Genomic DNA, 14,774 nt, shown 5'->3' on the forward strand with positions numbered 1-14,774 from the left:
ATATGTTGTTGGAATGGAAACAGGTTGAAATGTTATGTAAAAAGCACACCAGTTCATGCTAGAAAGTAGTTTAGATTGCAGCAACCCCAATGCTTGTACATTTGTCTGGGTTTCCTGGAGTTCTGGAATGTTGGCTCTGTTGTATTGAAAGTTGAAATCAGAACACACTTAAACAAGTGGAAATACAGGATGTAAGAGATGAAATTGAAGAGGCTTTGTTCATCACTTTTCAGTTACTCTTGGTGATGTGCATGATGCCAGAGAATTAGACGACTGCTAATTGTCACTGATTTGTACGGCACAGAAACAGGCCTATCAACTGCATGCTGACTGTTGAGCACCCACTTGGATTAATCCCATTTTATTCTCCCAGTAATTCCTCCTTGCATTCTAACACTCACCTAACACTATTGGCAACTTACAGAGGGCTATTTACCTGCTGACCTGGATGTCTTTGGGAAGTGGGAGACAACTGAAGTATCTAGAAGAAACCCATAATGTCACAGGGAGAACAGGCAAACTCCACACACACAATGTATTGTTTAAAAAGGGAGAAAATGATAAACTACGTAATTACAGGCCTGCTAGTCCAACTTCGGTGGTGGGCAAGTGCTTGGAATCAATTCGTAGGGATGGTATGAAAGGTTGGTAGAGACAGGAACCTTCGATGCATTAAAGCAATGCTGAAGGGCTGTGACCGATAGGGAAGTGAACCCCTGGTGCCGGAAGCTGGCATCAGGTTGGGTTGCTCTTTGTCAACCAGCTCGGGCACAATGGACAAAATGGCTGCCTGCTATTGGCATAAATTGTTCTAATTGTCAGATTTCAATGCCCCACCACTTCGTGGTGTCTCTTGATACTACAGTAATTATAAGCACCCAGGTGAGTGTTGCCAAGGTGGAGGACTGTGAGTAGTTTAGAAATAATCTGATACCGTAACTTGCCAAGAACCTGTAGAATGTAACAAGGGGTATGTTATTGCTGAAAGAACAACTACTAGAGAGAACAGTACATAACAGTGATGAGATAGAGCTGGGTTCCATCAGTATAAATGGGCTTATCACTGAACTTTAGATAATGTCAATGTGTGATGGTGGATAGATGAAGAACAGGAGGGGGGGCCAAATATAGATCCTTTGAGGACACTAAAGGTTTCATTGCTTGAATGGGAAGAAAAGATTTTCTGGATACAACTGAAGACATGAGAATAGAGCAGGACAAGAAATCCCACCTGAAGGGAACACAGAGGACAGATGAGAGACGATTGTGTGGATCGGTATGTCAAAGGCTGGAGAATAATCCTCCTTTCTCTCCCTTCTTGGTTTAATTTGTTGTAATCATACACACTGATGTTAGGGCAGTGTTCTGTGCAAGGGGTGGTGGTCGGAGGAGGGGGGTGTTGTTGAAATTGGGAATTTGAGGAAAGATGTCCATAACTCAGCACTGCTAGCAGTGTCTTCAGGAAGTTTGGGAATGGGAAGGTGGTTTATGAGAACAGAGGGGGTGAGGATTTTTATTTGGGGTGGATTCGAGGGGGAAGGGAGAGATCCATTGATAACATCAGCTACTATGGAAACCAGATGGGGTGGGCAGTGGTTTAGAGGGAGTTGATTGAAGGAGTAGGAGGTGGGTTTCGTGGTCAAGGTGAGGGAGGAGAGGTGGAAAAGGAGAAACGCTACAGAGACACGAAGTCAGGGCCACGGCAGATGGCATCTTAAAGGAAGCTTGGCTCAGTGGACAAGGTAAAGGAATGGGTTAAGCAGAGGAAATGGTCTCAACTTTAGTGACGAGGACGTCTATGTGCTTCTTGCACTTTGTTGGTGAGGTTGGAGAAGACAGCATTTACAAAGATGGTTTGATGGTTTGCCACCGAGGAAACAGGCCTTGATTACTTTGTGTTCCCGAAGGATGGTGATTAGAGCAAGGCCCAACAAGATGTTGTGTGGTGCAACCAGATCTGATGGTAAATGGTTAAGTCCGCCGCATACCTCATCTGTTCAAGTGAACCTCTCTTGGACTTGTGGTTGCAGGGAAGGTATCTTTTTCCCAAGGTTGAAATGTCTAATGCTAGAAGACATGCATTTAAAGTGAGAGGGGATAAGTTCAGAGATGTGCAGGGCAAGTTTTTTGCACAGAGTGGTGCTGGAGGCAAATATAACAGAGGTGTTTAAAAGGCTCTTAGATAGGCACAAGAATATGCAGAGAATGGATGTGCAGGCAGAAGAGACTAGTTTAGATCAGCTTTTAATTACTAGTTTAATTAGTTTGGCAGAATATCATGGGCCAAAGGACCTGTTCTATGTTCTAAGGGGAATGGATCTGAGGGTGTGGCCAATGTAAGCAGAAGTTGAAATCAGACAGAAAAGAAGACAAAATACATTTATACAAGACCTTGCACGTTCTCAGGAGACTGGCCCAAGGCTTTACCACCAGGTGACAAGGTAAGGGCAAGAAATGGGAGCAGGAGAAGGAGAGCTGGCTCTGCCATTTCATCGCGATCATGGCTGACCTACCTCAACATCGTTTTCCTGCACTATGCCCATAACTCCTAATTTAATGCTCAGAATTCCATTCATCTGTGTTTTGGATGAACGCAACAACTGAATTTCCATAGCCGCCCCAAAGCAGAGAATTCCAAAGGTTCACCCTCCCTTTGGATGAAGAAATTTCTCCTCATCCAAGTCCTAAACCCCTTGTCCTGAAACGCTGTCCACTGGTCCTGGACTTCTCAGCCAGGGGAAGTATGCTCCCTACGTCTGGTTTGAAAAAAACTCTTGAAAAATATTCATGTGTTTCAATGAGATCCCTCATTCTTCTGAATTCAAGAGAATCAAGTCCTTGTCTACTCCATTTCTCCTTACATGGCAAACTCATCATCCCTGGAACCAGTCTAATGATTCCCCACTGCATTCCTGCCATGGCAAGTCCATCCTTTATTCCGCGAGGAGTCCAAAATTATGCAAATATTCCAGCTGCAATCTCACCAGGGAAGTATACATAGCAATAAGGCTTCCTTACTCCAGAATTCATATCCTCTTGTGATAAAAGCTGATCTGCTATTTTACTGATTGAATTGCTTGCTGTGCTTACTTATTGGCCTTTATCAGCTTGTGTACAGGCACTTCCAGGTCTCTGTGGATACCAAAGCTACCCAATTTCTCACCATTTAAAAAATGCTCTGCCTTTCTATGATGTGCACTCAGATTTATCCCCATTATATTCCACTCTCGCCCACTCAGCCTGCCCCTATCCCATGGAGGCTTCTTTCCATCCTCTTCTGCACTTACAATCGCACCAAGTTTAGGATCATTGGCTAACTTGGAAATATGACATTTAGTCCCCTCAGCCAAATTCTTAAATATAGCTTGTGAAAAGCCAGGGCCCAGGCATTGTTCCCTGTGGTCCTCCACTCATCACAGCCTGCTGCCTTGAGAATGATAAGTTGGGTACTTTTGTAGTGTGCTCTGAGTCCTAAAGAAGGAGAAGTGTCAACTTGCACACCACAAGCTCCCAGAAAGAAAAAAGAGTTGAATGACCAGGTATATGGTGAAAGGGGGGTAAGTTTAAAGGAGATGTGTGGGGCAAGTGTTTGCACAGAGAGTGGTGGGTGCCTGGAGTGCGCTGCCAGGGGTGGTGGAGGAGACAGATGCAACGGAAGGGCTTGGGAAGCCCTTGGATGGGTGCATCAATGTGCAGAGAGTGGAAGGATGTGGACATTGTGTAGGCAGAAGGGATTGGTTTAGTTGGGCATTTGATTGCTGGTTTAATTACTTCGGCACAACGTCGTGGGCCAAAGGCTGTGCTGTTCTATGTTCTATTTATATGTTTGTTAGGATCCTAGTTAAAGAATAAAGCCCAGAAACCCGATTCTTCAGTGCTTGTTTTTCATGTGCAAATTACACAAAAGCATTTCTTTTTCTGGGTTAGGTTGTGTTGGCGATTGTTCTTGGGTGAAATCACTTCTGTGTGCAGTTCACTTTAGTGTGTCTGACATCTTCCTGGCACCAAGCATACAACTAATAATTCAGACCAGCAGTTAAAGATACGGTAAGATATCTTTATTAGTCACATGTACATTCGAAACACAGTGAAATGCATCTTTTGCGTAGAGTGTTCTGGGGGCAGCCCGCAAGTATCGCCACAATTCTGGCACCAACATAGCACGCCCACAACTTCCTAACCTGTACGTCTTTGGAATGATGTTTTGCATACAGCATCTGCTACCCTATATACTCAGAATAATTGAAAACTCCATCAGTCATTCTCCTCCCTTCACTGTGCTCAAGCTTTTATATAAATTACATCAGAACGCATTCGCCAGTCTCTGCCCCCTACATCATTCTGCACAACTTGGCATGTGTTCGTTGTAGCGTGAGACTTGGTTGCGGCAGAGCATCACAGGGTGGTCCCCACTCCCATGGGAGATTGTTGCATTATTTAAGCAATGCCTCTCTGCTAAGGAGGAAATACAATAGCAGCTTAAGTTGAATCGTTAGCACAAGATCAAAGTGGGATCCAGGATTCAGAACATCCATTTCTCCAATGTCAAATATCACACTGCTGCGATAACCCAGGTTCAATTCCAACCTCCGATGCTGTCAGTGTGAAGTTTGCTCATTCTCCCTGTGGCTTTGGATTCCTCCCCATCCCAAGAACTTGCCGTTAGGTTAATTGCCTGCTCAGAATTGTCCCTAGTTTAGGTGGGTGGCGGGGAAATCAGGGAGCAGATGATGGGCATTTGAGAAGGATAGGGAAATGAGTGAAGGACTAAGTCTGATGGGAATGCTCTGAGAGCTAGCACTGACTCAGTGGGCCGAAAGTCCTCCTCCTTTGCAGTTTGAAAATATAAAGCAGGTCTCTAGTTCATTTGTAGTATTATGATGGGTTCTTATAGTGAGATGAGATTGAATGCTGGAGATAAAACAATATGACCTCCAAATGGTTAGACCCTGACAAGCACCAACAATGTGAGGGGACGTTTGTAGTGACCCACAGCATGGACAATTTTTTTTCCCCCGAGCGAAGAGAGAGAACAAAAATCAGGATTTTATGTAAGAAATGTAACCTTGCACATAACAGATCGATGAATCAGAAATCTTTTGAATAAAGCCGTTAATTTTAGAACGCTCAGACTAAAAGAAGATGAGTAAAGCATCATCTTTAGAAATCTCTGGAGATAAATACAAACCATGAGTGGTTGAAAAATTCATCAGGCAGCCATAAACATGAGATGCAAGAGCTGTTGGAGTGCAGCATTGTGTTTATGTAAATATACACGTATAAATTTCTAAACTGAGCAGGGCAGTTCATGATAAATGAGTCATGGATTTATCTGTCCAACGCAGTTCACTTCGTGGTTTATGTAAATAGTGTTCCTAACCACACAACTTAAAGCTGCTCATTCTGCCGAGGGGGGACCACAGCTGGTTCTGCTCCTGGGATCAGAACCAAGTACACAAATACTTTGGTTGTAGTAAGTTATATTTAGCCTAAGCTTCTGACCAGAAGGCATTCCATGATGAATTATTTTAAATTCCATTGTGGGTGATTCTTATTGTAAACCTGGTATCAATAGGCAGAAGGTCCACGGCCAGTTGACCTGACAACGCTTTCTGAATGAGTAACGCATCATCCGATGCGGAACTGACCTGTGTTACTGGAGCTGATCCCAGCACACGCGAGTTTAAGTTGCACCAAGTGTGAGAGAGAAACCTTACCTGAAGTAGTGAGAGACAGTTTGTCTCTTAAGAACAGAGAGTGCCTCCTGAAGAAGAGACTGGGGGCAGAGGGGGTGAAGGAGAAGGGGAGGAGGGGGCGCGAGGAGGAGGGAGGATGGGGATGGTGTGCATCGGTGTCTGTTGGCTCCAAGTCTGAGCAACATCTAATGACGCAGCTTTTGTTGCGGGCTCCTTTGGTATCCGAGGATAGGTTTCCACCCAAAGGATGAAGGGATTCAACCACTGGAACTTAATGCCCACAGAGAGAATGCCTCCAGATTTTTTCCCAATTTACAAAATCCTTTTTAAAAAAAACTGAACTCCCAGTTCAGGAGAGTGAGGTGGCCTAAACAGTTGGCTGAACTTTCCCAACAGATACTTCAATTATTGTTGATCCAAGTGGTCACTATAGAAGCTGATACTTTATTATCAAAATCTGATTGTTTCCCTAGTGTCCCCTAGGGGAATAAAACCAACAGCCACCACCCCCCCCCCCCCACCCCCAGCAGACTGTGATTCCATTCCCACACTACTTGCTTAACTATTAAGAATGTCAGGATTTCTGGATGTTGCATTAAAATGGGGTTCCCAATAGGACCAGACTCAGCTGAAACCAGCCTTAACAGTCTACAGTGAATCCAGCTAAAAAGGCTGTCACCCATTAGAACGTAGAACAGTACAGCACAGTACAGGCCCTTCGGCCCACGTTGTTGTGCCGACCTGTATAAACCTACCCCATGATCAATCTAACTCTTCCCTCCTGCACAGCCCATAACCTTCCATTTTTCCCACATCCATGTGCCTATCCAAGAGTCTTTAAGTTGTATCAGCCTCTACCACCACCCCTAGCAGTGCGTTCCAGGCACCCACCACTCTCTGTGTTAAAAAAGCTTACCTCTGACATCTCTAAACCTTCCTCCACTCACCTTAAATGATTGGCCGTTGTTGCCTCAGGAAAAAGGTGCTGGCTGTCCACTATCCCTCTCATAATCTTATACACCTCTATCAAGTCACCTCTCATCCTCCGTCGCTCCAAAGAGAAAAGCCATACCTCGCTCAACCTTTCCTCATAGGACATGTTCTCTAATCCACACAGCATCCTGGTAAATCTCCTCTGCACTCTCTGGAAAGCTTCCACATCCTTCCTATAATGAGGTGACCTGAAGTGAACACAGTGCTCCAAGTGTGGTCTAACCAGAGTTCTGTAGAGCTAGAATATTACCTCTCTGCTCTTGTGATAAGACCATAAGACATAGGAGCAGAATTAGGCCATTTGGCCCATCGAGTCTGCTCGGCTGTTCCCTTATGGCTGATTTATTTTTCCCTCTCAACTCCATTCTCCTGCCTTCTCCCTGTAACCTTTGTCACCCTTACTAATCAAGAACATATCAATTTCTGCTTTAAATATACCCAATGACTTGGCCTCCACAGCCTTCTGTGGCAATGAATTCCACAGATTCACCACCCTCTGGCTAAAGAAATTCCTCCTTATCTCTGTTCTAAAGGGACGTCCTTCTATTCTGAGGCTGTGCCCTCTGGTTCTAGACTCTCCCACTACTGGAAACATCCTCTCCATGTTCACTCTATCCAGGCCTTTGGTATTTGGTAGGCTTCAATGAGATCCCCCCTCATCTTTCTAAACTCCAGTGAGTACAGGCCCAGAGCCATCAAAGGATCCTAGTGTGTTAACCCTTTCATCCCCTGGATCATTCTCAGAAACCTCTTCTGGACACTCACCAGTGCCAGCACATCCTTCCTTAGATATGGGACTCAAAACTGCTTACAGTACTCAAAATGTGGTCTGACCAATGCCTTATAAAGCCTTAAAGGCACAGTCCCCCGTCAAGCACTGGGCTACCACTAGAGAAGCAAGAGCTGCAGGACAGAGGGAATGACCCCTGGATTTGGTGAAAAGACCTGGTATTCTCACCAGTGAGAGAAGGGAGAGAGATCCTGTGTACCAGCGGCCAGGACAACTGCTAGACCACCATTGGAAGAGCCTGGCAAGAGGTGGCTCCAGCTGTGAGAATGCTCACTCATTTCAGCAATGCAGAAAGAGATTTCATGTCCTCACACGATACATCAGGGTGCGTCGCACGCCACAGGAGACTGTTCTACCAAGCAACTCTGGTGAATGGATTAGGGATTCATTCATTGATGTGTTACAATCAGTGCAGGTGGTCCTATAGAAGAGGAGGTGAGGGATTATTATGCGATATCTGGGCTCTTGGCTGATTATTGTTGGTGTGAAGGATTAGAGTGCAGAGAGGGTCTCTCTGTCTGGATTGGAGACTATGATTCAGTAGCTTTATGAAAAGAGTCTCTGTCACGGAGTCCCTTATGGTCCATGCGGTCAATGCCTCCCTCCCCTGCTATGTGGAGAGATGAAGCTATTGGTATTCTGCTGGGATTTCCTCCAGTAAGCCTTCCCCATCCTTCTGTTTGTCCCACTGCTGCTGGTCTTCTGCCTACGCATCATGTTCTTTGGGCTCCAAGGTCCCCGCTGCTCCTCCTCGTGTGTGGACTGCGAGGTTGTGCAGCAGGACACTGCAGGCAGTCCATGAGGATAAAGGCTCCACACTTGCTGGGCGTGTACAGCAGCACATCCCCTAACTGCTTCAGGCACCGTGATCTCACCTTCAGGAGACCAATCACATTTTCCACAGCAGTTCTGTCGCTTGTGTGGCACAGTAATGTAACGCTATTACAGTGCCAGCGACCCGGGTTCAGTTCCAGCCGCTGTCTGTAAGGAGTTTGTATGTTCTCCCTGTGTCTGCGTGGGTTTCCTCCGGGTGCTCCCACATTCCAAAGATGTATGGGTTAGGAAGTTGTGGGCATGCTATGTTGGCTCTGAAAACATGGCGACACTTGCAGGCCGCCCCCAGAACACTCTACGCAAAAATATGTATTTCACTGTGTGTTTTGATGTACATGTGACTAATAAAGATATCTTATCTTATCTCACTGCAGTGGCGATCAGCAGCTGTAAGAGGACTGGGAATTGTTTTGAGGACTCAGGGAAGTGGAGGGTGACCTTTGTGTCCCGGGATCCATCCCTTCCCAGATGGCAGTTTGTCTTCTCTGAGGATGAAGGAGTAATTGGTGGCTTTCCTGGGAAGCTGGCATTTACTAGCAGCAAAGCCTTGAAATGATCCACAAACAACCAAACGTTGAGGGGGACACAGGAGACTGCAGATGCTGGAATCTGGCGCAACAAACTATCTGCTGGAGGAACTCAGTGGGTCGAGCAGCATCTGTGGGGGGGGAAGGAATTATCTACTTTTTGGGTTGAAATCCTGTATCAGGAAAACCCTGTGTACAAGAAAGTCCTGATGCAGGGTTTTGACCCGAAACATCAACAATTCCTTTCGTCCCACAGATGCTGCTCGACCCGCTGAGTTTCTCCAGCAGATTGTTTATTGCTGAACGTTGAGGGAGTCCAGGAACTGAGGGCTATGGGGCCAAGGCCCATGAGGAGGAGCTGAGGCCTGATCATGTTGAATGGCAGGCAGGATTGAAGGGCCAGGTATCCTACTCCTGCTCCTCTCGTGTTCTCCTGAAGGAGTGAAAATGTTTTCTGTGGAGGAAAGGGCCGGGTTGTTATGGGGAGCCCTTACAGAAACAAGAGATCAGCCAATGGCTATCTGCACTTGTAGGAAGTCAGCAATGCTGTGAATCCTATTATCATCTGTTCTTCAATGAAATCAAAGGAAATGAAAGCATCTGCCCACTAATACAATGGCTGGATGACCTCGCTCTTGCTGCGGTGAGCACAATTTGTGACGATGTAACAGTGCTTCCAGTGATCCTGTGGAGAGGAAGTTGAGAGCCAATGTGACCTTGACTTCCATGGAGAGAACCACCCGAGCACAAGAGTGTGGCTGAAGGTCTTTCTACAGCATTTCACATATCCCAATAACACTGGCCTTAGGAAGCCTGAGCCTGCAAGTACTTCTTTCATTACAGCCCTCTGGGTAGAATGTGGTGTCTCTGAAAACTCTGGGAGTTGGGTCTTCACATCAGACACGTTGTCGCCTCCTTCTCCAAAGTCCCCAACCTGTCCTGAGTCATGGCCATACTGACGTTGCCAGCAAGTGAGTTTTGCCAGTGGTACTGAGGTACCATTGAATGAGCATCTCTGCTACTGAATGCTGCAAAGCCTGTTCCCTGTAAGTCTGAGCTCTGTGAACTCTGGAAGGTGTTTAAGCAGCCTGCAGTCAGTTTTGATGCTGCTCAGTCAAGTGAATCCAGGTCAGAAGATGTAAATGCAGTGGTGTAATCCCACAATTGTTGCTGGACATTGACTGCATCTTAAAACCCCAGTTTATGTTGTTAAAAGTGGAAGTGAGCAACTAGTTACGTCACCCAGTTCCTGCCAGACTTGTTGCTCTCGATTGACATTTGTGCGGGGACAGTGGATATGAACAGGATTAGGCTCATCGGTTAAACGACCAGCGAACATTCACTGCCTCTCCCACATGTGAACACCAGCAACTTCAACAAGGACAACCAGTTGCAGATGACCTGAACCAGGATGGGAGTTAAATTCTGTCAGTCCAATGGGGCAGACTTATGCAATAAAATTATTTTTAATCACAATCAATGAGTTTGTGTTTCCAGGTAAAAAAAGAACAGCACAACAGTGTACACTACATGAATAAATTTTATTTCTTTGTTTGTTGCTATTTCTAATACTAAGAGAAGGATATGTACACTGAGTGACAGGAGAGATTATACATTTAACATCCGCTTCCATAGAACTCACTCTGGATCCTGCACTGTGAAGCATGATAGTAAATGTAGCTCACACTGCCTTCAAGCCACCATGGCAAGTTTATAAACTAGAAACAGCAGATAAGACACTTTCTGCAAATATATAATCTCAGTTGAGTCATATATATACACATTGTGCAATAAATAATTATAAAAACATAGGCTTTAAGAATATAAAATCAAAGGGTCAAACATCTAATTTGTACAAAACTTTGGATATAGCAACTTGCAATACAGGTTCAACTTGGAGCTAGTAATTCCAGGCTACAAGGTAGAAAAATGCTACGATAAATGTTGCAGACTGTTGGTTATTTTTCGAGCATAGGATGTCAACGCCCATTTGCTTGAAGTAACTACTTGCTCATTCAGGAAAGCTATCCATGGGGCTCAACAATGAATTCCTGCCTTGCTTCTTTATCTTATCCATCATTTTTTTTTCTTTCACAGAAAGAAGGCACATTTGTATGTAAGTAGAATTGCTCTTCAGTGTTGGTGGATGCAAGGTCCCTGGAAGAGGAAGGCATGTCTGCATCAGCTGATTAATAAATCCATTCAAATCTCAACTTTCAATCATTTGATAAAGGTGCGACTGGTAGGTGTGAAGTACAAGCAGTATTAATACTTAAATTCATGTATAGTACGTGATACAGTCACCATCCTAAAGAACTAGGAAGTTTTGCAACCGGGATCTTGTCTGATATCTTTCGAGTTGAGGATATAATAAATGTACTGCTGGAAGATGAAGCTGTTATTACAATATTAATACCACAGCTTGTATCTCCAGCCCTGTGGGATACAGACTTGTGCAATGGATTCTGGAGGTTGTAGTCTTTCCTGTCAAGGCGACAGAAATTAAATTCAGAAACACATAAAAATTGGGCCTGAACAAAACAAAACTAAAATGAGACTGATTTAAAGACGTCCTCATTGGGACCAGCTTTAGAACTAGGAATTTAAATGCTTCCCATTCTGGTCAGGTGGATATTTCATTAACTATTCAAAAGTAATTTCACAAGAAAGCCTTGGGGGACTTTTCCAAATAGGTCATTGCTGCAGAATTGCAAAGGCCAATGTCTATTATAACCCTTATAGCCAAGGTCTTCAGAACTTCCCAACTGCATTTCCCGAATTTACTTCTGTTTATCTTTACTGCACCCTCAGAGCTCTGCGTGCTGACTCAGTTCACTTGAGCAATGAGTTTTTCCCAAGAACAGCACCCTCATTCCTCCTCCCATCCCTTCACCTCTGTGTTGATAACAATCCTAATCCCAGAGAAGATCACCCTGAAATTGGCTTTGTATTTGTCACTTCTAGGATGGGAAAAAACAAAGGCACCTAATCTAACCTGAGATCCATCCAAGTTATAACCAGTGCTGGTTACTTCTTCCAGTCATTCATTATCTGTTATAATTTCTAAGCAAGTTGTCGTTTTGATTGGGACAAGCTAAGCTAACCCATAATTACCAAAACTATGGGAAAGTCCTCAAAGTTACATTGTATTAGCAGCTGCTCGAGTGTAAGAGCCTTCTGTGGAGGTGGGAGTAGGAAAGGTAACAAGATAAGATTATTGTACCAATGGGGCTCAGTGGAAATTTTACTTCTTTCCTCAACCACTGTAATAAATTTTAGGTTATGACCTCCTGGTATGTGGATAAAATAAAACATTTGATCAATGAAAGACTACATTCCACAGAATACATTTTGGCAATGTACGTGCAAACCAAAGGTCACATATCTTGCTTTGCCCAACAGTGGCTGAATGGTTCCAGACTGTTTCACCTAATTGTGTGTGTGTGTGTGTGTGTGTGTGTGTGTGTGTGTGTGTGTGTGTGTGTGTGTGTGTGTGTGTGTGTGTGTGCGCGCATGCGCGCACGCATGCGCACATGTGAGAGAGAGAGAGAAAGAGTTTGTTATTGACATGTGGTGGTTGTGTGTCCTGTTATTTGCATGTATGTACATCATAAACACGAACACACTCCTGGCAACTGACATAACAGCACCAGTGGAATATGCAGTGACACTTCTCCTTGCGTTTCTCCGTCCTAGTGTTGTGTCCACGGCCACAGCACAGCAAGTCGCAGCCATCGATGCCATGAGAAGTGACGTTGCAGATCCTGTCCCTGGTCCCAAAAGAGCCAGTTTCAGGGTTTGGCTCGCAAAAGTTTGGCGAGTTTTCATAATAGACAAGGTCTCTCTCGGTCGGGGGTTTAAAGAGCTCGTACTTGGCACGAAGGGTTTCCACCCAGCCCCGGGACTCTCTGTGCTTCTCCACCACCATCTCAGATGCACTGTCGTATTTGTCCTTCAGGTAATCCCCGATCACCCGGAAATCCGGCTGGGCCCACCAGCAGGTCTTCACCTCACAACTCCCGGATAAACCATGGCACTTGCATTTCAGGTGCATGTGATCCAGGATTGACTGCAACAATAATTAAGTAACACAGTTAGCAAACACTCTTCGGAACAGAACAGCATTACCATCACCTTTCTACCATATCTCTACCTTTCTTGTGAGAATCAAATCAATTTATATGTGATATTCTATGAGTATTGCACGTTTAGCTGTCCATGAAACTCTACTTGTTGATTTTTTTATGCTATTGCAGAAATTTTGTCATGGTGGATTCCTTTGTCTAGTTCTATAATGGATCCTTCCTATGTAAACTTCACCAGTGTGTTTGCATCCTCCTGCCAGTGGTGGCACTGCAGTGTGTCAGAGCAGTGGCCCTAACAGAGACGACATGTCAAATTGAAGTAAATTTGGTTACTCAACTCTGAATGTTAATACAAGATCAATTAATTAAATAAAATTAAGCATGGGGTTTTTACTTTAAAATGGAGACATCTTTGTCCTATGACTGCCCAGCCTATAATCTAGCCTCCCTTATCTAATTTTATACATATTCTATTAGCATCAAGCCATTGGTGTTAAATGCCCATTTCGCACTTCAGCTACACCCAGATCCTCAAACCTAACCCATAAAGGATTTGTGACATCTTTAATCATTCATTAGTTTCTGAAATAACCACGACAATAAGCCAGAAACATCCCAAAGAATGAATGCTATACTTCATTCTAGCTTAGAATTTAGGAACAGAGAAAGCCCTGTGACCTAACTCCACATCTCTTAATACCTTGTTTAACAAAATCTCTGTTCAGATTTAAAATTAATCATTAGCATTAATGATTGAGAGTTCTGAACTTGCACTACCCTTTCCCTGTAGAGATGCATTCACTACTTTGTTTGCTTCACTTTGCTTAGGGCTTACTGAATGATATGATTCAATGAAAGTTTTGCATCATAACGAGACCCATCTTTTTGGTAAAGGATCACAGGAGAGTTATGAATAACCCCCTGTTGAACAGTAACCTGCAACACTGAAACTTCATGCACAATGATAGGGAGTACAATGAAAACAAAGGAAAAAGTGGAAAGACAGTTATTCCTCACCACGTAAGATATCACTTCGTACGGCAGTCCAGCCACTTGCTGCTAAATTTCACTCAACTGCAGTAAGTAAGTTCATGAGATTCCTAGTCCATGTCCATCTGGTTTAGATGAAAGACCGCACTGCATATGGACACCATGCATATTTTTTCAGTTGAACAGTTACATGCACGGATTCTGGAAAGTGCCATCAATATTTAAGAATGAAACCTTCTCCTCAGCATCACACAGAAATCAACCTTCTGGGCCCAAGACACCCATGTGCCATGTGCTTTTTGCTCTTCCAAACTGTGGCCATTGACAAAGTATAATTAGAAACATTGGCAAATTGTTCTTTTTAGCTTTGAGCCTCTGCATTTCAGCAGTTCTTTTCTGCTGAATGTTAAAATGACCTTTGCCCTAAAATGGCTTGTGCCACATCAGGATGAGTTTATGACAATCTAAGAACTTATCCTTTAAGAGAAAAATGGTCTTGTCACATCAGGGCTCCATCAAAGCAACTGAAGTCTAAAATGGGAAGTTCAGGGGAAACATTTTCAGAAGAAACAGGGATGAATTACTTTACCTGTTACACATCTAGCTAACAACCAGCCAGTGAATTATATGGAGAAAAAACAAAATATTGCCACTAATTTGATAGCTCTTTTAAAGAGCTAACAAATGCACAATGGGCTAAATAGCCTTCTTGTGTGGTGTAGGATTCTTTGCAATCTAATATAGGTGTTCAATACAGGCTGATGTGCCTCAGAGTGTCATAATCACAGGTACAAATACAAAAACCCCTCCAGTAGGAGTTTTCCATAAAATATGGTGCATAGCCACAAAGCTGAAGATT

General features: G+C 44.1%; 1 protein-coding gene across 1 annotated transcript in view; it reads right to left on the bottom strand.

Annotated features, from left to right (window-relative positions):
- Positions 1-10,431: 10,431 nt before the first annotated feature.
- LOC127582918 (proto-oncogene Wnt-3) overlaps positions 10,432-14,774 on the bottom strand; it is a 55,490-nt gene continuing 51,147 nt past the window's right edge. Inside the window, exon 4 of the mRNA XM_052038571.1 lies at positions 10,432-12,909. Coding sequence (XP_051894531.1) covers positions 12,430-12,909 — 480 coding nt within the window. The 3' untranslated portion in view covers positions 10,432-12,429. The remainder of the gene's footprint in view (positions 12,910-14,774) is intronic.

Source organism: Pristis pectinata, chromosome 25 (genome assembly GCF_009764475.1).
Source record: "Pristis pectinata isolate sPriPec2 chromosome 25, sPriPec2.1.pri, whole genome shotgun sequence".
NCBI lineage: Eukaryota > Metazoa > Chordata > Chondrichthyes > Rhinopristiformes > Pristidae > Pristis > Pristis pectinata.